Source organism: Episyrphus balteatus, chromosome 4 (genome assembly GCF_945859705.1).
Source record: "Episyrphus balteatus chromosome 4, idEpiBalt1.1, whole genome shotgun sequence".
Classification (NCBI taxonomy): Eukaryota; Metazoa; Arthropoda; class Insecta; order Diptera; family Syrphidae; genus Episyrphus; species Episyrphus balteatus.
In genome coordinates, this window is record NC_079137.1 from 81,547,877 (window position 1) to 81,570,381 (window position 22,505).

Here is a 22,505-nt window from a genome sequence, read left to right on the forward strand (position 1 = left end):
CCAAAAGACGTTTAAAGAAGGGGTGCAGAAACTCTTATTTCGAAGCAAGAACAAAAAACAAGTAGCTTTTTGGTCCTTGCATTACTATGATTTCCATTTAATGAAAGCAAAACGTACTTCTTCTAGACTTTTGTCAGGAACCAGAAAGCTCGACAAGTATATGAACGAAATTAAGAATTTTTATAGAAAATAAAATATGTACATATCTGTTATTTTTAGGTTGTATTTGTTTTATTATGTAGAATGCGTCAATTTTACATAAATTTGGATACAGTTTGTACATACCAGTTTTGTTTTTAATTCTAACAAAACCGGAGTGATTAAAATAAATTTAACTAAAATGAACTAGTTCAGAACTAGTTCATTAGTGTGATTTGAACTAAAGTGATCGATCACTCAAATGAACTAAAGTGCCCAACCTTAATCATGACCCATCAAAAGACAGCTCATCATAGGGAACATTTCAAAAAAAAAAAAAAATATTTTTTAAGAAAAATAAAAACCGTCAGAAAATTTCCCTTACTACAAAAAGGCATTCAAATACAGTGAACTAAAAATAAATTTGATCCAATGGAAACTTGTGATTACCTGTTTCATGATGGACTGCCCATGATGAGTTGTCATATGATTATATGAACCGTGTTATGTTGTGTTGATTCGCCTTTAAAGTACAAAAGTGAAAAATTTTCAAACTTATTTTGTCTTTTTTTTCAGAATGAAAAACTATCCAATATATTTTAACCTTTTAACTTTAGCAAAAAGTGGCCAATTTAGTTAAGCATTTATTGTATTTTTTTTATCCAAAGCAATTATTAGAAAAAGAAGTATTTTTAAACTAGAAACCGTTTCTGATAAATTCGCATTTTGAGCATCATTTTTTTTTCGTTTCCAACGTGGAAACCTCATTTTTTGTACCTCAATGTGCCAAATATGATCCAAACCGGAAAACCCAAAATTTTCCGACTTTAACTCTGGTACGCTGCTCGCGCTAAATTTTAGCCAAGATAAAATTCCCATACAAGTCTAATTTGTATGGGATAGATTTAAGCTCGGCTAAAATTTTTCGATAATTTGTATGGGAGCTAAAATTTAGCGCGAGCAGCGTACCAGGCTTTAACTCAAAAAATTGAAAATTCCTGAAACACGTGTCTTTTTATTTATACTATGTTTCCACCTACGCTAAATCCGAGATTTAGCTAAGTAGATTTAGAATAAATCTCGCGATTTATTTTAAATCTACTTCGCTAAATCTCAGATTTGGGTTCAGCTACCCTAAATCTAAGATTTTCACCTACTTTCAATCCGAGATTTAGAATAAATCTCGAGATTTTTGCTAAATCTATTTAGCTAAATCTCGGATTTAGGGTAGGTGGAAACGTAGTATTAAAAAAAAAAAAAATCATGCGGTAAGGGGTTAAAGTACAAAAGTGAAAAATTTTCAAACTTATTTTGTCTTTTTTTTCCAGAATGAAAAACTATCCAATATATATTTTAACCTTTTAACTTTAGCAAAAAGTGGCCAATTTAGTTAAGCATTTATTGTATTTTTTTTATCAAAAGCAATTATTAGAAAAAAAAGTATTTGATAAATTCGCATTTTGAGCATCATTTTTTTTTTCGTTTCCAACGTGGAAACCTCATTTATATTCAATAGAAATTTTTTTTTAAAACAAAAACAATTTAAAACATTTCTATTTTTTTGTTTGCACATTTATTTTATTATTTTTTTTTTTTCTCAGGCATTTCATATAATTAATGCTGCAAATTTAGTTCTTTTTAAGATCATCACTAACCTATATTTAATATACAAAAATAACTGAAGATTTATTTAACGATTATGTTTTTTTTCCTATTTACACAATAGATATTAGATTTAAAATAATTAACATTCTAGAATAAACGGAAACCTATCCGTTTCTTAACTAATCAAAATTTAAAAATAAAATTTAATATATTTAAAAAAAAAAACAAAACAAACATAATAAATGTATGCTTTTTTAAAAATAATAAATAATTTTATGAAAAATAATTACTTAAGTATGTATAATTTTTTTTTATTTATTATAATTTAATTTTAAACGTTTTCTCTGTATACTATTTTTTTTTTCAAACGACTTCTGTCCGTCCAAGAATTTCTTTGTAATTGTGCGAGAGACTACTTGTATCGAGATTTTTTTCATCGACTTCTTTGTCATCTTCGTTTTGTGAGACTTGAAGTACTTCCATCATATCTTTATCACTGTCATCGATTTTAGGTGGATCAATGTCAATATCCATTGGGTCACCTTCGGTTGTGTTTAATGGCAGTTCGGAGCTCTTATTTAGTTCGTTATTTATTGAAAGTTCCAGTTCTTCGTCGTCGATATCATCGGCGAATAACTGGGGTTCTTTCATGTGAATAACTTCATCTTCGTTCTCATTTTCTTCTTCATCTTCTTTTGTTTTATCTTCATCTTCGTTTTCAATTATTTCTTCATCCTCTTTCTCTTTATCTTCCTCCTTTTCTTCATCTTCCTCTTTTTCTACACTTTCATCTTCCTCTTTATCTTCATCCATCTCTTCATCTTTCTCTTCTTCTTTCTCTTTTTCTTTCTCTTCATCCTCGATTTCATTTACTTCTTCATCTTCCTTTGATTTATCGACATCTTCTTCTTCTTCTTTACTCTTTTCATCTACCTTAGCCGACTCAACTGGGTGCACTGAATCCTCCTCCTCCTCAACTGCATCTCGATCACTTTCTGGAGTTTCGTCCTGATCGATTAGCTCAACAGACACATCCCCTTCGCCTTTGTCTGCCTCTGTTGGTGTTGCTTTTTCGGCTTCTTCATCTTCCTTTGGGTTATCGGACTCTTCAACAAGCACAACAACCACTTCCTCAGATTCATCCTTATCATCTGTCTCGTTTTCCTTTTCTGAACAAGTTTCTGGAGTAATATCATTTGCTTTTGTTGATTCCCCTTCTATTTTCTCATCTCCCAATTCTTCGAGTTCCTTCTTCTTCATTTCGTTTTCTTTTTTCGAAACTTCCATTTCTTCCGCTTTCAATTTTTCCAGTTTAAGTTCTTCCAACATCGGCTTGGCATACTGATAGATCTCCTCCACTCTATTCAATGGAATTTCAACTTCCATCTTCAATTTGATACAATTCTTTTTGATGTTTTCCAAACGTTCACGTTCTTGCATTTCCTTTTGTTTAACTAATGTTGGATTCGGTTTGTGTGTGGTCTTTTTGCGTGGTTTTTTCGGCTGTTGGACACACTCAGTACCGCCTTCGGTAAGTTCGACTTCCAACATACCAGCTAGCAGACTTGCAACCTTTGAGAAATCATATTCAGCTGTGATTTCATCATCTTCATTGGTTGTTGTTGTTGGAGTGACATGTTGTTCAGCCATGCTCATATTTGACTGATTAACCTGATTGGCAGGTTGTTGCGACGCAATATGAGAATTATTATTTCTAACAGCCGATTGCATTGGGCCGTTTCCGTTGGGCTTTTTAGGCGGTGGCGATGGTAGATCATCTTCATTATCAGAATCTAGATTGATTGTATCTGTTTTGGGTTCGACAATTGTAATTTCATCTTCTTCAGCATCGCTGGCTTGTTTTTCTAATAAAAGAAAAAATAAACATTCATGGTTAATTTCAAAGTATTATTGTTATATTCATAACTACTGTTAATTGTTTCCTATTATTAAGTAGCCTAAAATGACTAGGTCATGGCGGCATGTTAACCCTCTAATGCCTTATTTTTGTATTTGATTCAAAAATTCAGCATATACTAAAATGCATGTGATAAACACGAATCTGAAATCAGTTTTTCATTACATAAAAGTATTCACCTTTTACAGGTAAAAATAAGGAGACCGCCTGTAGGCGGGCTCAGGTCTTATCATGAAAAAAAAATAACACAGGTGTAACATAATGGGTTATTCAAAATATTTTATTTAAATGCTGAAAAATAAAGAAAATCAAGAATAAACCTAACGTTGATGAAAAGTCATAAAGCAAGACTTTGAGGTAGAATTACAGAGGTTTATTTTACATTTTGTGCAATATGCTTGCGTCTCCGATTTACATCCCGGTTGCTTGCAAGTTTTCTTACCATTGCGGTCCTGAAATATGCACCAGTGGCCAACATTATCATATCGAACTTCTGAAGTCGGAAAGTAAGACTTTTTTGATTTCGAAGGTGGTGGTATTGGTGATGACACTGGCCGGCCTCTAGGTTTCTTGGAATCGGTTGAAATTATGCACAAAGTCTCAGCTACTTCTGATCGAAAATTTGGAAGTTCAATGGTGACTTCCTTGTTTGACCTATGATAAAGGATATAAGCATTTACCATCGCCACATCCAATAGATGAAAAAAAATTCGATTTGTCCATTTCCTTGTTTTCATACGAATGTGATATCGACCTAGAAGACCATCCATTAGATCGACACCTCCCATATGTCAACTTTGCGCTTCGCCAGGTCCGCTTCGGTGGATAATTTTATATTTGGAACTCGATTTGATCGAACTGTTCCCAAACTATAAATTCCTCGACTTCTTAGGTATGTAAGAAGCCCTATTGACGTGTAAAAATTGTCAAAATATACAATATGATTTACGTCATCTGGAATATGTTTTGACAAGCGCACGACGACATTTGAAGATGCTCCAAGATCTGGTGCATTTACAGGCACCACATTATCTCCTGCACCTGAGTAAATCTCGCAAGCATACGAAAATCCCATACTATCACATAAAACGAACAGCTTAGTTCCCCATTTATGTGGTTTGGCTGGCATATATTGACGTGTAGGGTTACCTCCCATTTTTGTTGCACACATTTGTTCATCAACACAAAGCCGATGTAACATAGGAATAGACCCAAAACGTTCATTGAAATGATTTATCAATGGTCTTATTCGGTGTAATTTGTCGTATCCAGGCTGGCCCTTATGCACCATGGTAGAATTGTCGTTGAAATGGAGAAACTGACGTATTTGTTCGAACCTCATTCGAGTCATTGCATTTCGGATTGGTTCGAATGAATGTCTTCCCCAATAAGAACGAACATTTGGATATCGGTACACAGACATAAACATCATGATGCCGATGAACTGACGAATCTCTTGTTTGTTAGTAACAAACCGAGCTTCGATTTTCTGTTGACAAGCATATAAATTCATTTGGTCAACGAGGTGTTGATAGAAATCATCAGTCAAGAAGTATTGAAAAAAATCAAATGGTGTTTTCAGAGCTTTGACGTCATTTGGCAACTCTTTTTCACCCCGAAAAATGATTTCATTTACATGCACTTGCAAGTTTTTCTTCTTCCACATAATAGACCGGAACTCCTGAGCATCATTTCGCATGCAATTAAAGGGCCCAATAAATTGACCAGTTGTAGAAATATCTGGATCTGGACCATCTTCTTCCTGTTCCAATTCGAAGCAATTTGAATTGCGTTTTCGTTTCCTGGAACGTGGAGTAACACCATCAGATACAACACTACTGGAATTTGATTGCAATGTAGCAAGTGCAGCAGCAGACGTGGAAGGCAACGATGCAAAAGAGCTAAAATTCAGACTTGCAACTTCAGGATCCATCAATAATTCAGTTGAATTTAGATTGTTTTGTAAGCAATCGTCAATCAAAAACTCGTCTTCCGAACACATAAAATCTGGATCATCAAAATTATCATCTTCATCAAAATCTTCACCATCCGTATCTTCACTACTCGAAAAATATTCAACAAGGTCAGCTTTATCATCCTTCGTCTTAAAAAGATTCCTCAAAGATTTTCTCGACATATCTACATGAGAAACTTGGAATCAGTATGTACTGGGGAGAAGAAAAAAATTACACTTAACTACCTGAGGCCGCCTCTAGGCGGGCTCCAAAAAAACACTCATGAACGACACAAAGAACGAAACAGCACATCACTTTTTTTCACAAATCAACAAAAAATAATTTATTTACTTACTCGTAATTTTTCCAATAGAAATTTACCAATATTAGATTTTTTTTTTTAATTTGAAAAACGAGGTTTTTAAAAAAATATTTATTTTACAAAAAATACCACTTTTTTAATTTCAATTGAATGTAAATCGCGAACAACAAGCGCAAAGAACTTGCAATAAAAAGCAATGCACAAAACAATATGTAATCTAGAGGTAAAGCCTAACAGATTATTGAAAAAACAAGAAACCGCTACCTTTGGCACTTGTTTAATTAAGACCGCCTTGAGGCGGGGTGAGGCATTAGAGGGTTAAAGTGGTATTTATAAACGATCTGGTGAACTGAGAGTAATGATGCTTAATACTGCAGGCCTTTTATGTCTTATCTCACCTGAAGGTCGAACGTACTCAAGTCACTCAAAAATTATATATCTCAGTATACTTATCCAAAAAGCTTACTTACAGACAACGTTCCACAGCTAGATTTGAAAATAACGTAAGGACAAAGAACTAGAAAATATGGTAAAGTCCGAGTAAAAGTTGAATTCTTTCGATAGAAAATGTATTGGGTTGGCGTCGAAATGCTGTACGGGTCAGAATACTGTATTCAAAATACTGTATTTTAAATTCTGTATGTACAAAAAATACACCAAAATACTGTAATTCAAAATTCTGCATTTCAAAATTCTGGTTGGTCAAAATACGGCATTTCAAAATTCTGTATTTTAAAATGCTGCTGAAATGTGCAATTTTTACATTTTCAAAACGATTTTTCAGACTTTTTACAGCATTTTAAATTACAGAATTTTAAAAAGACAATTTTTTCAAGACAAGGTATCATGTCAATTTTACTCCGACTATAGGACACTCAAATGTTCTTCTTATAGACTTCACTTCATCTTCTTTTTCTGCTTGTCTTTTTTATCCATTTTACATTCATTGCTTTAATTAATCACCAACTCCATAAAATTATATGATCATTCAAAACTTCTACGAATATTAAGGCAATTTTTTAAAACGACTTCCACAGCATTATAAAATACAGTATTTTACTAATACAGTACTTTCAGTTACATGATTTTGAATTTACAGTATTTTGAAATACAGAATTTTAGTCATGTATCATACAGCATTATACAGAATTTTGAAATACAGTAATGAGATATGCGACCCGCTTCCAAATTATTTCTTTCTAGAAATATTGGGTCGTGTGCGAATGCACCAATTTGCGAATGGGCAAATGGAGCTAAATATACAATAAAGAGCTCCATGAAATGTAGCAAAATGTGTTTGTATTTCGACGAAACCCCTGAGCGTTATTGAAATGGAAGAAAACGCACTTGCCAAAGAAGTCTTTGAATCCCAGTCCCCAGGTTTGATACGTCAAAGAGAAGTTGATCTTCGCTTCAAAGGACAAGTTATATCGGATGCCAGAGCTCTTTGTTTAAGCCACTGGAGGCAACGTAATCTAGAGCGTGAACAATGGAAAACGTTAATGATAGTGAAGTTCCATGAAATGAAAAGATCAACAACTCGATCTTAGTCTTAATTTAATATATCCCACTAAAATGTATGTTCTGCTCAATATCGCAAATGACACCTTAACTTCATTGACTTGAAAAGTGAAAAAGTACAAAAGTGAAAACATTCAAATTGATTTTGTGATAGTTTTTCCAATTTAAAAACATGGTTGTGTTTAGAAATTATTCTACAAATTTTCATGTCATACTCGTAAGTAGACACTTCAGAATGCTCGATCGTATAATCTACAACATTGATTGACAAAATGAGGATGAAGGGTCCAGATAACTACCTTAGGTCTATTAATTTGACCAGGAATCTAATCTGCAACTCCAGCCGCAATAACAGATACAAAAGTTCTTGGCATAATGGCTAGGGTTTCTATCTGGGACCTTTTTGAAAAGAGAACATTTTGTTCTCGAACATTTAAAAAAAGAGAACTTCGAAGAATAAATAAAATGCACGACTGGGTCGCACGAACTTGCTTTTGGAGTTAAAGTTGCTTAAATTTTTAAGACTTTTTATATAGAAATTTAGAAAAAAAATAAAATTCGTTTAAAAAAAAAATAAAATAAAATCTGAAATTGAATTGCCCTCCAAAACAAGTATGCAGTTTTGATTGATATATTAACGTGCATTTTTAGGAAAAAAATTTTCAAAATCGTTAGAGCCGTTTTTTAAAAAAACCATTTTTTATAAATAATTTTTGGGAAAAAAAGTTTGAAAATAAAATTGGTATGCCATTTTGTAGAAATCACTAATCAACATCTAAAAACAAAATTTAAAAAAATTTCAATGTCCCGTTTTCGAAAAATTGATTTTAAAAAAAAAAATTTTCAAAATTTTTTTAAAAATCCAAAAATTATTTTTTTGAAAATTTTATTGTTGGTTTATATTTAAATTATATAAATGCTTCTTCACAAAAAGTTTCGTTGAAATCGAATAAGAAGTTTCGGAGATATTCGAATTTAAAAAGTATGCAGTTTTGATTGATATATTAACGTGCATTTTTAGGAAAAAAATTTTCAAAATCGTTAGAGCCGTTTTTTAAAAAAACCATTTTTTATAAATAATTTTTGGGAAAAAAAGTTTGAAAATAAAATTGGTATGCCATTTTGTAGAAATCACTAATCAACATCTAAAAACAAAATTTAAAAAAATTTCAATGTCCCGTTTTCGAAAAATTGATTTTAAAAAAAAAAATTTTCAAAATTTTTTTAAAAATCCAAAAATTATTTTTTTGAAAATTTTATTGTTGGTTTATATTTAAATTATATAAATGCTTCTTCACAAAAAGTTTCGTTGAAATCGAATAAGAAGTTTCGGAGATATTCGAATTTAAAAAAAACGGTTCTATGGCAGGTACCGTTAATAATGATTTTCGAAAAAAAATTTTTTCATTGAAATATAGACCTTAGCTCAAAACTAACATTTGAATTTTTTAAACAAAATCGTTGGAGCCGTTTTCGAGATATTTCAATTTTACTAAAATCGGTATATGACAAGTACCGTTATTTTTGGTCCAAAAAAATTAATTCCAAAAACCCCTCTGGAGAGTCGCCAAATAACGCTACATACCAAGTTTGACATTAATCGGTCCATCCGTTTAGGCTGTAGGTTCTTATACAGACAGACAGACAGACAGACAGACTGACAGACAGACAGACAGACGGACTTCCGGGACCCACTTTTTTGGCATTGTCTACCATCGTAATGTCATGGAAAAATGTTATCTCAACTTTTTTTTTTGTACGAATGCATAACTTGATATATAGTACCTATATCGCAAGTAAAAAGAGAACCAAAAAGAGAGCATTTGGTTAAAAAAAAAAGCAAGAAAACAAATTTTTTTCCAACGTTTTATTAAGAAATACAAATTTGTTTTTTTTTTCAGGTAGGTACTAATAAGTAGGTAAGTGTTATAGGACACAGGATCAAGCAGGAATTTCTCATATAAAGATAACCTTACCAACAAAAAACTCGCCCGTCTATTGTTATGGTAAATGTTTTTCATAGGTGTTTACTATCGACAGAGAAGTAAATTTAAACTTAATATTTTGACTTCGAAAGATGATTGATTCCAAAAAAGTCGACCAGAATAATTTGGTTAAAAAAAAACTTTACACAATTTAATATATTTAATATAACTATCTATATTTTCTAAAAAATATATTAAGTAGTCTACCTCGGCCTTTTGTATCAGTCATTTTGTGTCGAAATTTTGCTGACCGATTTTTTACAATCGGTATCAAAAAAGTCGACTTCATACAGCAAAGTTAAAATTTTGCTAATACATGATATACAATTTTTTTGAAAAGAACATAAAAAAATCCATGGGGTAAAAGTAGATTTTTGAACCACATGTTCCTTAGCAAAGTTAGAATAAACTGAAAAAATATAATGCACTGTTGTGTTGTTGATTTGGCCCATAGTTCCAAATACATACATAAGACTTACAAATATTACAATAATGTCATCTCGAAGTTTATTAAAGTTCCAATTGACTTGAATATATTTTTATAATAGATTAGAACTTTCTTTTTTAAACATAACTAACCTAAAAAAATGTGACGGTAATAAGAACAACACAAGCTGTTAGTTAGAAACACGTTTTTTGTCCTTCAAATATATATATATTTATGCATTCAATGTAATGTTTTATAAAACGAAAAATAAAAAAATTAAAAAATTAAAAAAAAAATGAAATATAATTTATATGAAAATCCTTATGTTTAGTTTAAAACTATTAAAAAAAATTAACATTCATTTTTTTGTAAACTGTATGTAAACTATAAAAAAAATTAACATTCACTTTTTCTTCTTTAAGAAATGCAACATATCTCTAAATGGAGCAGCAGAGACATTATGTCGGGAAAAGCAACATCTCAATATTTTCCATTTTAATTTTAAATCTTTTACAGTATCTGAAAAAAAAAAAAAATAAATGTTATCAATATCCATCATAGAAAAAAGAAAATGTCTGTCTTACATTTGGGGTTATTAATTTCTTTATAAACTTCATCCCAAACTTTTGGTTGAGGCAATCGCCTTATAACAGCGTCCGATTGCGGATGCCACAATGTCGGATATTTCTCAACAACTTCAATCAACTTAACAATGAAATCATAATCTTGGAATGGATCTGTTGTCCTTGGATCAACTGTCGTTTTGTTTAATTTTGTTTCAACTTTTGTTTGTGGTTTAACATCTTCTATAAAGCTTCTGGATTTTGATTTTACATTTCTGTATTCTTCTCTCTTAACTTTTGAACTTTTTTCTAATTTAGGTGCTTTTGTCACTTCCAAAGCACTTTTATTGATGTTGAACTTTTTGTCTTTTGTTGATATTTTAATGTCTTTGACTGCTTTTGTGTTCATCGCTTCCAAAGCACTTTTGTTGATATTGAACTTTTTGCCTTTTATTGATATTTTGACGTCTTTGGCTTGGACGTTCTTTTTAGGTAAGCTTTTAAGATCTTTAAGGAATTCCAATTCATCTGCATATCGATAGAGATTCTGACTTTTCTTATAACTCTTTTTCATAGTTCGCCAGCGTTCACGATTATTAAGTCCCTCTGAAAAGATTTAAAAATCAAAAATAAAGACAATTTATATAACTATATTTTGTTCTTACTTGGCATAAGTCTATTAACTTTCTTCCATAATACATTCATAACAGGCTGTTTAGTGTTTGTTTTTTTCGGATACCATAACAGAGGGAAGTCTTTTAAAATTTTAATTAGCCTCAAGTCTTGTTCTTTTGTAAAATTGACACTTAACAGCCTATAGTCATTCTTCGTGTCACTCTCGTATTCTTCATCATCACCAATTCCGTATTGAGTCAAAAGTCCTGAATGTAAAACTTTTTCTTCTTCTTGTTCATTGAATTTCTCTTCCACGGTTGGTGATGCAGGCGGTGTATATTTGTCAGATATTCTATCAGCTAATTCAACCAAAAGGCAATCTTCTTCTGGTTCTTCTTCATCTTCTGATTCGAGAATAATTTGTTCAGGACTTTGCTCATTATCTAATGCAACTAAAAGGCATTCTGGATCGTCATCATTAGCCTCAGAAGTAGCGTCTAATTCTGTTCTAACAGGATTACCATTTTGTGCAAGAATCATTCGATTATGATTTAAATGGGTCAATTTTTTTGAACTAACACCCGGTGTTTCTGCAACTTCACTATTTGTTGAAGAATCTGCTGCTACTGCAGTTTTCATAAGATTCATATTTTGTACAATCAAAGAGTGAAAACTTTCCAAATCAACTTGGGAGAAATCTGTTATCATTCCATTGCGAACCATGTCCATTCCTAAAATAAAAGAAATATACATTTATACCATAATTTTATTTGTGTTTATGCTTAATTCGAGAGGAATCGGGGTGCTTACTAAGAAGTTTTTTTTACTGATAACATCAATTTAGCATAAGGTATCATTCACGTGGACCAAGGAACATCAGTTTGGACATTTGAAAAGTTTAAGTCCCAATATAGCGCGGAATTGAGACAATACAATATTTAAACAAATTTTAAGTAAACGGTCAGTCGGTCCATTATGAAAGATACTTTTAGACTAAACGATGCGGACCGTATGGAAACATTCCCTTCGAATTCAGCATAAAATTCCAATTTTTTTGAGTGTACTTACTGGGGTTGGCGGTTTTTCTGCTTCTTCGGAGAGTTGTTTCACTTTTTTTTGTTAATTTTTAACACTATTTTTTTTTTCTTTATTTTAACACAATGTACTTCATATTCAAATTATTTTTTTTTGTTAATTAAACTAACGTACGAGGTTCCATGTGAATGATATCTTAATTGCCTAGGTGAGGAACATTCACACGTTATTCTATACTACTTTAAATACGAAATACAATATTAATTTTATAATATTGAAATTCTATTAACCACGATAAATAAAGGATAGTTAACTTTATAATAAGGCTTGATTCGCGGTGTTTTAATATAATTCTTAAACATATTTAACAGAAGAAGTAAGGAAAGGTTTAATAAGAGAGGTACTACGAGTAAGGTTAGTCCCAGAGAAGAGACTTTTTCAACCCGCTGCTCAAGATTCTTTTCAATTACTTTAGAGAGGATTTGGAAAATATTCATCTCATCTATATATAAATATAGTCAAAGGAAAGTATGCCTGATGGGTGGAAAGTCTTGGCTTAAGAGGAATTCGATTTTTTAGCATGTCCTTTATCAAGCATTTGGGGCAGAAATCTTAAGCTTTATTGTTTTTTTTTTTAATATGTATACTCTAAGCGGACTAAAAATATTTGGTTACCCATTGAACAATGTTGTCGAGATCGGAATTTAATGAGCTCATTATGTTTTGCAGTTGAATTATACATCCAAAAGACATGGGTTTGGATTCTAAAACGATTATGCATTTATTTTGTGGGTTTCAGACTTGAATTCATAAAATACGCCTTGTAGGTCATTTTTAATTCTACTTAAAAGAGGTTCATCGACTCCAAAACACGCATTTTTCAAAAAAGTTCTTGATGCCAAACTCTATCAAATGTCTTTGAAATATCAAGTGGAATAATCTTACTTTTACTAAAACGATGTATGTAGATTTGTTCCACTGCTCGTGAGATAGACATCAAATTTGTTCCACTGCTCGATGAGATTAACTACCAGATCATCAGTGGACCTGTTGCTCCGAAAGCCGTACTCCCGGTCATTAAGAAGATTTCATTCTGAGAGTTAAAAAATAAGCAACGTTTCTATGACTTTGGAAAGAAGGGAGTATGTAAGTCCGATCGGTGGGTAGTTTGAGGGTAAAAAAGATTCGCTTTTTTAAGGGAGAGCCTGAAAAAATGCTGTTTTCTATCAATTCGTTTTCTACTTGCCAGCGTCGAAAAGCACCTCTTCAGAACGATAGGGGGATACTATCCGGACCAGCAGATTTATTTGTGTTAAGATCTTTGAGAACTCTTGCTACTGTATGAGTACGACAGAATAGTCGTCCCATTAATTCATGTTGGCGGTATAGAGTTAGCAGCGAAATACCTTGCAAGCTTTCTCAACCGAGCGTGTCATTGTAAACGAGCATTGGGACCGACCGCAAACATTTTTCTTTTGATCATGCAAAAATTTGGTTCATCGAATATGGGCGTTGCCGGCTTTTCTAGCTTGCTTTTCCTCAGTATGGTTGACTAGGTAACATCGGAAACTTGCCTCTTTACAGCTCAAATCAGGCCATGCATTCTCTTTCGGTATGATAGTTTTAATTTTAACCTTATTCGGGATAAAATTTCTCATTCCGGAAAGGATTATATTTGTAATAAGAAAGAAAACTAAAATAATGAAAATAAATTCATTGTTTATGTTTTGTGGACTTGATGAATAATATTCAATTTAATAAAGTTTTTATGACCTGTAGTTCAAAATGCGTTTCGCCCAGGTACAACATTATTATATTTTGATCATATTTGTACTGGAATCAACGTCACTATCGAGGAAGCATATTGACCAGTTGAAGTTCTTGAACAAATCATTGAGACCGGCTCTGTTAGATTTCTCAAATTGTCAAACAGTTATCTTAGTTATCACACAGTGATCTGAGTTAACTAGAGGTTATAACAAACACACAATAAATTTTACAGGGTCAGATGTAAAATAAAAACCAAGTTGAGAGTGTTTCTAACTCAGCCAACAACGGTCGAAATTCCAGTTTACTCGTTAACAAACTAAGTAAGTTGATTTAACTCAGCAAAGATTTTAGCATATCTTCTTTCAGGTGTTGTCTGGACAAAATATCCAATTGCTTACATTGAAATCGCCCGTAGTGACGATTTTAGTGCGAGGATAAAACAAGCCTTTGAATGGAATCGGACAGAGCATCAAATGCGTTAGAAGTTCAATTACTGTCCAGGTTAGGACTTAGATACAAAAAATACATATGAATGATGCGTTTATTAAACGTGAATTTTAACCACAGGTCCGCGACTAGACCTCAACAGAAAGCTCAATAAGTTGGTTTTAATAGAAGTATTACTTTGAAATCATCTGCGAAAGCCGACTTCAGTTTCAGTCAATAGGACTACATTCGAATAAATTTCGTTTAAACTGTGGTACAGGCTAGTTCCGAACCCGGGCTTCTTAGAACCTCTGTGTGCCTAGTCAATTGCACTGTCAATAACGACATTGTACCTCATTAGTTTATAACCTTACGTATAGTGAACATAAATTTTATTGCGTAGGTTCAGATTAAAGGAATAGATTTTCAGTGCAACCGTCATTATTGAAGGAAAGATATATTGGGAATATGTTTTTTTCAGGATTTTGGATCATTTAACAAATATAGGGAATTTAAAAAAACCTATTTACATATTTTGCCATAGCCAAGTCATTTATCTAATTGTAAATAAATATATTCTTTAAACATAGATTTACATATTTTAATATTAAACATACCTGCAGCAAGTTGACCATTTTCCAAACTATTCGCATCATTTGTAAATCCAAGATCTCTCATATCAGCTAAACAATTATCTTGCAAGCCCTTAAATCTTCCAATTGCATATGTTAGCAAGTATGAAAGGTGAATATACAATTCCTTTACATCGGTCATACTTTTAGCTGTCTTATAAGCATTCGAATTGGTAAGTGTCTGCAATTTGCCCATTAAATGTTGACAAATTTCCATTGCATTAAATATTTGATTTTGCAATTGAGTACGCGATTGACCCAATGGAGTATTTGGGAACAATTGCTTAATGAAAGTTGGTACTGGTCGAATAGAAGGCAATTGTTGTCCGCTACCAGTAGTTGTCACTTGAGTGCCATTCAAAATCTGCATAGTTCCGTTTGGAATCATATTTGACATTTGCGGAGCTGTATTGCCTTGATAACGAATTGTGGCTATTTGTGGCTGGCGTATTGTTATTTGCTGGTAATGAGGCTGTGTTGGTTGTTGTTGCTGTTGTTGTTGTTGTAGCTGCTGTTGGTATTGAGAACCCAGGCTATTATTTTGCATAGTTGGCATAACAACTGGACGAGGAGCTTGCAACTGTGCGCGAATTATATGCCCGCCACTCGAGTGTACAACTTGTTGAGATGGACCACTTGTAATGGGTGAAACAGATGGAGTTGCTATGTTATGAATTACTCTGGTTGGCGTGGAATGTTGATTTGGAGCATTTTGAACAGTTGTCACTTGTTGGGGTCCAGTTCCTTGTCGTTTCACTTGAATTAGTTTGCCATTAGGCAATCGTACTGTTTCTTGCTGTGCCGCAGAATTCAAATCAATGCGGTAGCCATTGATAGTGTGGTACACCGGAGTAGTGAAATCTGAACTTTGACCACCCGCAGGCATTCGTGGTCCAACGACAGTTTTTTTCAAGACTTGAGTAGGTGGTGCGGGTCGCAAAAGCGGTTGCTGAACATTTCGTAAAATTAATGGGGGAGTAGGAGTGGGTCTCTTTGGAGGAGCCGCCTGGATAGACATTATTTTTGGAGTCGGAGTTGAAGGCTGTGCGTTTGCGGGAGACTTTGCTGGCACTGTTAATGTACATTCCGGTTCTAGCATGCTCAAAACGTCTGGAGTGCAAACAACGTCATTGTCATTGTTTTTTAATTTTTTAGCTTGCGCGGGAGAAGCTCCACCAGTGAGATCTTCTTTCGATAGTGATTTTCGGCTTCGCTTATCGCCAGCCTTCTTTTTCAGACGCGACAGTGAAATGTCACTTGAGTCTGATGAATCTGTTCCATAGCCGCCACCGACTTTTTTAATTTTACAGCATAAGCTACGGTCTTTTGTCATTTGAATCTTTATTTCTGAATCAGTTAGGTTAGAACTCAGAATTGCCCTGAAAGGAATTTGGAAAAGCTTTATATTGTGAAGAAAAGGAAATTTGATATAATCTAAACTCACTTCTTTTGCTTATCAATAAATTTAATTAAAGCCCAATGTTGTGCTCTAAGAGGCCACAACATTTTCGGTGCACAATTAAAACAGCTCCAGTTTTCATTTTGTTCGATATCGGCTACTACTCCGCGCGATAAATTCGAGATAATACAAGACTTGCAGAATACATATGGGCAATTTGAACAGCAGTAGACTTCGCCACCTTGTCCACACCAACGGCAATACAATTCGCTGCCATCTTCGCCTTTGCTGAACTCCCCACTGTTGTAGAATTCATGACATTTTTTACAATGAGTCACTCGCAGAATTGGGTGCATGCGAATAATACTCTCGTTGGATGGAGCAGTGCCAATATGCATTTTGCATATTGTACAATGAACTTTACGCTCACGTACATGATTAACATTGGGATAAGCTTTTAGGTAAAATCTTCGTTCGTCCTCAGGGATGCTGGGATCGAAATCAAGTTCGTCTAGAAAAAAAATTTAGAAATGAGAAATAAAAGATTATTTATTAACAACATAAAACAAAAAAATAAATATTTAAATGAAAAGTTAAGTTTTCAGAAAGCTTTTTGGTAAAGCTTTCTTGTATATTGAGTAAGGCAATAGTCCTTTGTCACGAAAACTGAATTCACACACATACACACAAAGCATCAAGGTTTTTTTTTTATCTCATGAAGATTACATATCTACATTTTTTCCAGTATAATAGTAAGTCTACCTGATGTATGAATCGTTTTGCAAATGCGCATAAATCGTATTCCTGAAAAACTTTATTTCTAAAACATTTTCGAATATGAAAGAAAATTAATTTTAAAAACGATTTTCAAAATATGTAGGTACTTGGAACCAAACTCTGTTATTTAAAAAACACAGGGCGAGAAATTAAAAGTATTCTATTGATTTTCTGAATATCAAATGAAAGAAGTGGCCACTGCTTTCAGAATTGTAGGTTCGTGGAGTTCGCTTTAATATGATGATGAACTAGTTGAGCTAGTTTAAAAAACAAATTTATTTGGAAGAGGAATATAAAAGGCTATATCTATGAGGAAAAGAATAAAACCTCTATAATTTACAGTGAAAATTTAAGAATAAATAACTTAGACATGAATAACATTCGCAAGTTTTACTGTTAATTTTACAGAAGTCAGGGATGGATGTAGGGATGGCGGTTGATAGTACAATAACCGGGGTGAGATTCTGTATGGCGAAAACGGATAAACGTTTTCGTGTGTGCGAAAGGTTTGATTCATACAACTTGAAAAACGAAAGAATTTGTTCTGTATCTGTCTTTCGTTTTTTATAGAATGTACCCCCCGGTTTTTGGATTTCTCGTTATATTTCCGTTTGGTTAAACCGGCCAGTTTTACACCGAGCTAAAAAACCGGTTTTTGATTTTTTTTTTGTTGATTTGACTCAAATTTGAATCTAATTTGGCAATCAAGCCGGTTTTTTTATTTTTTTTTTTTCTGAAACAAAAAAAAACGTTAAAACCGGAAGAATAAAAAATCGTAAATACCTAACCCAAACGTCATAGTGTGAAAATATTACATACTCACAAAATTCTAAGGAATTGCAGTTTTTCATTTTTTGCAATCTTCCGATTATTTTTTTTGTGTTTTTGGTTTTCAAATCTGAAGAAAAAACCGAAAATCGTTTTTTTTTTCAACAATCGATTTAAAGCTGGCCGGTTTAACCGAACGAAAAAAACGGCAAATAGTTTTTTGTACTAACAACCGTCATCCCTATTTCAGAGGCCAGAAATTGGTCAAGCTAGGCCTCAAAAATTTGTTTTAACATGCATATACGCAAATCATCCACTTTCTGAGTTAACCATGTATCTGCAAAGCAAATTATTTTCAGCTCTTTAAAGAAAAGTTTGTTTTTTTCTGTGTTGTGTTGCTCAGCACAAAGTTTTTTGTGGAAAGCTTTTATTAGCTTTCATAATTCTTACTCATGCAATTCAGAAGTGTAGGAGATTAATCAATAAACTATCCAAAGTAGGTATGGTGACAGAAATACGACTAAGGAATCGTCAAGTATTTCAACAGTTCTGGTTAAATGTTATCCCAGGTGACTTTAATGGCATCATTTGGCAAACCAAATACAGCTTTTTATCTTTTTTAACTGCCCATGTTAGCTAGTTCTACATATTTACCGTTACAATAAAAACTGTAAGCGCAAGATTTCCAACTTATTTTTTTTTTTTAACTTGGCTTCCTAATTACGTTTTTGAAACCATTACTTTACTGCCGATAATAAATTCGCAAAAGAAAATGTTTGCATTGGGCCTTATTCATAGAAACTCACTAAGCTGCTTCTAAGAAAGACTGGCGTTTATCCTATTCAAATAACATTGGATAAACCCCAGTCAAAGATAAACTGGGGTCTAAAAACGACTATGAATATGCCCAATTAATTCCTTCCGACACAAAGTTTAATGCCGAATTACAAACAACCAAAAATACGATCTGCAGTCGACTTGAAGTCGCTACTTTTTCCTTAAACGAATTCCAATGAAAAAAAAAATCGCTGCTTTTTCCCGAAGAATCGATACTTGTTTTATTTTTTTTTGAAAGGAATTTACACAGATTTTCAAACATACTAGGTACACCTTTGAATAATGCAAACTTTGATCCATAAGAATACCAATATGTTCTTTTGCGAATTTCAATCTTTTGTCTACATGGGCTAAATTTGGTATTATCTCATGGTAAAGATCCCAAAATTGTTTTACCCGATCTTCCTTCTAATTTTTCTTTTGCTAACAGATTTTTTTTTTGTGTAAGGATTTCATTTCCAACTACTACTGGTCAATCCGGAATTTTTAGAGAATCGCTACAAAATGTGCCTGTGCAATTTTTGGTTTTTAGTTAATTCTAGGTAGATTCGTGTTTTCTTATATGGTAATTTATTATTTGTCGTCGTTAATTCAGGTGTTTACTGATTTGTTTAATGGACACATCAAAATTACATCTCGCAAGAAAAAATGCATTCATTTTTAGTGCTGCCGTTTTGCTAACCTTTTTCGGAGCCTAAAATAGTTTAACAGTTTGATACAGTGTGCCACCTGAATATGTTTTATTTTCTGAAAAGCCTTTATTTTAGATTTCATATTTAGCCGAGTCTCTATTAGACTTCAGATTGAATTTACTTTTCATAATTCACAACAGGTTTAAAAAAAAAGAAAAAAGGCTTTTTTGATTGTGTTGTAGGCGCAAAAAAACTCGAAAGCTTTTTAAAAGCTTTTGTTAAACATTCCATGATTTCGTGACTTTTGAGGTTCAGTCATTTGAATTTTAACAAGATCAGAAGTCAAAAATGAGTTGTGATGTGGAACAATTTGAAAGTAGGAAACATCCATCCGCAAAAAGTGCTTAAAAATTAGATTAGCTTCGGACCGTTTTCAAGAAAAAATTGTTTTATTTTATATACATAATTGTCACCAAAACACAGCTATTAGATGTTTTTTTTTAGAGCTATCCGCAGTAGAATTTCCCAAATTTGAACATTGAATAAAGATTTATATGCATAAAAGGGAAAATAAAATACTAGCGGTATTCAAGAAACGGTGTTAACTCTTAGTAAACCTGGTAAACGTGGTTAAGTGGTAAATGTGTCAAAAATTTGTATGTATACTATCAAAAGTAAAGCTTTTCTCTATAAAGCTCTTTTATTATGCATTTCCATCTAATTTTTCAGTTCCAATTTATCTTCCTGAGTCTAAAAAAAAAAGCTAGATTTTTTAAAAAACCATTCGAAGCTAATTACCAATTACTCTCGAGCTTTTGTAAAACTCACTTTTAACTAAAGAGGTAAGCTAAAATTATCCCCCGTAACTTATCAAGAGCCATTTTCTTCACTCTTTGTCAACTTGCCGCAAACTCTCAAGTTGACCTTTGTTTTTCATGACTATTTTAAATCTCAACTGGAGATCTGAAATTTAAAACATGGCCTACTTTACTTGCGTTTTTAAAATCACGCTCGTCCCATTTTTCAAGCTCCACCCGCGCACACTTTTTACATTGTCTTCTTTCAATCCTTAACAATTCTTCTTCTTCATTTTCGCTTCCGGAAGCAGACGATGGATGTTTTTCCCAATAATACTTTTTGCGAAACATTTTATTCTAAATTAATTTTTATTCACACCGAAAAATTCAATTCAATTCAAATCTAGAATAATTTTTGACAGAAGATTCAAAAAAATGAGTTAAATATTTGAATTTGACAGAAAACTCTTAGTTTGCTCCCTCAACTTCTACGATTTTCGGAAGTTGAAAAAACCAAAAGTTTACCAACTGGAGAGTTGAGAAACGAAAGTTGAAACTGTCAACTTTGAGTGAAGAAAAGCAAAATCACAATTTGAGAATAAAAACTCTCAAGATGGCTCGAAGTTTGTAAGTTGGAACTTCCGAATTCAGTCATATTTGGTTATTTGTTGTCAGAGTCAGAGTTCCCAACTTCAAAAATTTGTGTAGAAGAGAGCGCTCACGAGAGAGTAAGAAATTTCCCAACCCTGACAAATTTAGTCCTAAGAACTTCTTCCGGCAGAAATATGAGTTCTGTCAAATTAAAACTTGATGTATGTCAAACAAATAAATAAATAATTAAATTGAATCGCGTTTACGTGGCTTTTGCATTGAAAAACTGTTAATGTTTATCGAATTAAGCATAAAATATGTATTGTGTTGTATAATGGTGTTCAACTTGTTTAAGACATTTTGGCAGTCTTTCTTTGTTTTCCTACTGAGAATATTCTCTCCCAACTCTCAATAATTTGAAAGACATCATAATTTAGTGCACAAAAAGTCTGGAACAAACCTATTGTTGTTGATCACCTGAAAAGCTTTTACTTTACTTTTCATAATTCTCATCAAAACACGACTATATTAATCCAAATACAACAAAGCTTTCTGTGAATTTTAAAATCTAAAGAAAAAGCTTTTTTAAAACAAGCTTTTTTTAATATCTGGTTTTAAAAAGCTTTTTTAAATTCTCCTAATAAAGCTTTATGTATTTCATACACGTGCTGACTTGTGCCAAACAATTGTTAACTGATTAAACAAGTCCCAATAAAACACGACTGTGACCTGTGACCCTGAAAATGAGCCAAGTGATCAACACAATATTGGCAGCACTGGTTCTGACCCAACTTGAACCGCATCATAAAAAAGCTTTTCAGTTAATATAACAACCAGCAAACACACAATCATTAATCAAGACACAAACCCAACTCGAACGCCATCTATGCCTGAAAATATTCAACAGAAAAAACGGCCACCACCGTCACACACCGCACACATGTGGGAAAAATCTATTCAATTTTGTTGTATGTAAAATTTTCATTCCACTAATTTTTCGTCTCAAAAAAAAAAGAGAATATTTTTGCTTTATTTCAATATTATTATAAATTGCTTACCTTTGCTCATTATGCTTTCTTTTCAAATTATTAAAATCTTCAAATAAGATTAATTTTTATTAAAAAGAAACTTCTGCCAAAAAGTGTAGTGATAAGTATGCAGATATGTTTTTAGTAGGCAAATCGGCACCACTTCGACCTTAATTTGCTGACATCAATTCGGCACTTTTTAAACTAAAATTTATTTTCAAAGTTAATTTAACTTTAATCAATCACAATGGCAATGAAAAACATACATCAAAATAATTTATTTATTAGTTTTTTCTCAAAAGAAAATTTCATCTTTTCTTTCTTTTTTTTCTTTTTCAACGAAGAACGACGAGTGCAACTTTTTTTTCTTATAATACACTCACACTACTTTGTTGCAATGGCTTTATATCGTATACACTACACCGCATACAAAAAGAGAAGAAAAAAAAAAGTAGTATGTAGCTGGGAGCTGAGGAGACACACAGAAAATATCGCGCGAAACACAACCGAACTCGTCTCGGGTTGAAATCAGTATGGCGGCGAAAATTTTACAGCTCACATTCGTTGCCTTGGTATCGTACGATAGAAAGAGTCAGATATATTATTCCGGATTAGTGTTTGACTCTTTTAGCAACAGGAATTATATAAGAAAAGGAGATGATCTGAAAGTGAGAGGTAATGAGTTACTACTTTTTTTTCTTCATACAACGCTAGGTTACTACTAGCGCCACCATTTCGTGTAAATTATTGCTTTTTTTTGTTGT

At 32.7% G+C, this 22,505-nt stretch overlaps 1 protein-coding gene across 3 annotated transcripts; it reads right to left on the reverse strand.

Annotated features, from left to right (window-relative positions):
* Window positions 1-1,762: 1,762 nt before the first annotated feature.
* On the reverse strand, window positions 1,763-22,289 carry LOC129917933 (interaptin). 3 transcript variants are annotated; one of them, XM_055998173.1, is made up of 6 exons: window positions 21,772-22,289; window positions 16,357-16,822; window positions 14,898-16,291; window positions 11,100-11,780; window positions 10,456-11,040; window positions 10,105-10,390 (listed from the first exon to the last, which is right to left on the reverse strand). In XM_055998173.1, exons 1-6 carry the CDS (start codon window positions 21,779-21,781, stop codon window positions 10,275-10,277), a joined length of 3,252 nt encoding a protein of 1,083 aa, XP_055854148.1. In that variant the 5' UTR covers window positions 21,782-22,289; the 3' UTR covers window positions 10,105-10,274. The 3 variants fall into 3 exon arrangements, with proteins under 3 accessions (XP_055854147.1, XP_055854146.1, XP_055854148.1); XM_055998172.1 differs by lacking the exons at window positions 10,105-10,390; window positions 10,456-11,040; window positions 11,100-11,780 and adding an exon at window positions 1,763-3,608 and having other exon boundaries at window positions 21,772-21,945; window positions 22,008-22,285; XM_055998171.1 differs by lacking the exons at window positions 10,105-10,390; window positions 10,456-11,040; window positions 11,100-11,780 and adding an exon at window positions 1,763-3,608 and having other exon boundaries at window positions 21,772-22,285.
* Window positions 22,290-22,505: the final 216 nt, after the last annotated feature.

Coding starts and splice junctions, on each gene's coding strand:
- LOC129917933 (XM_055998172.1), bottom strand. Junction 16,292..16,356: donor TTTATTGATAAGCAAAAGAA/GTGAGTTTAGAT, acceptor AATTCCTTTCAG/GGCAATTCTGAGTTCTAACC. Junction 3,609..14,897: donor AAATGGTCAACTTGCTGCAG/GTATGTTTAATA, acceptor TTCTTTTATTAG/AAAAACAAGCCAGCGATGCT.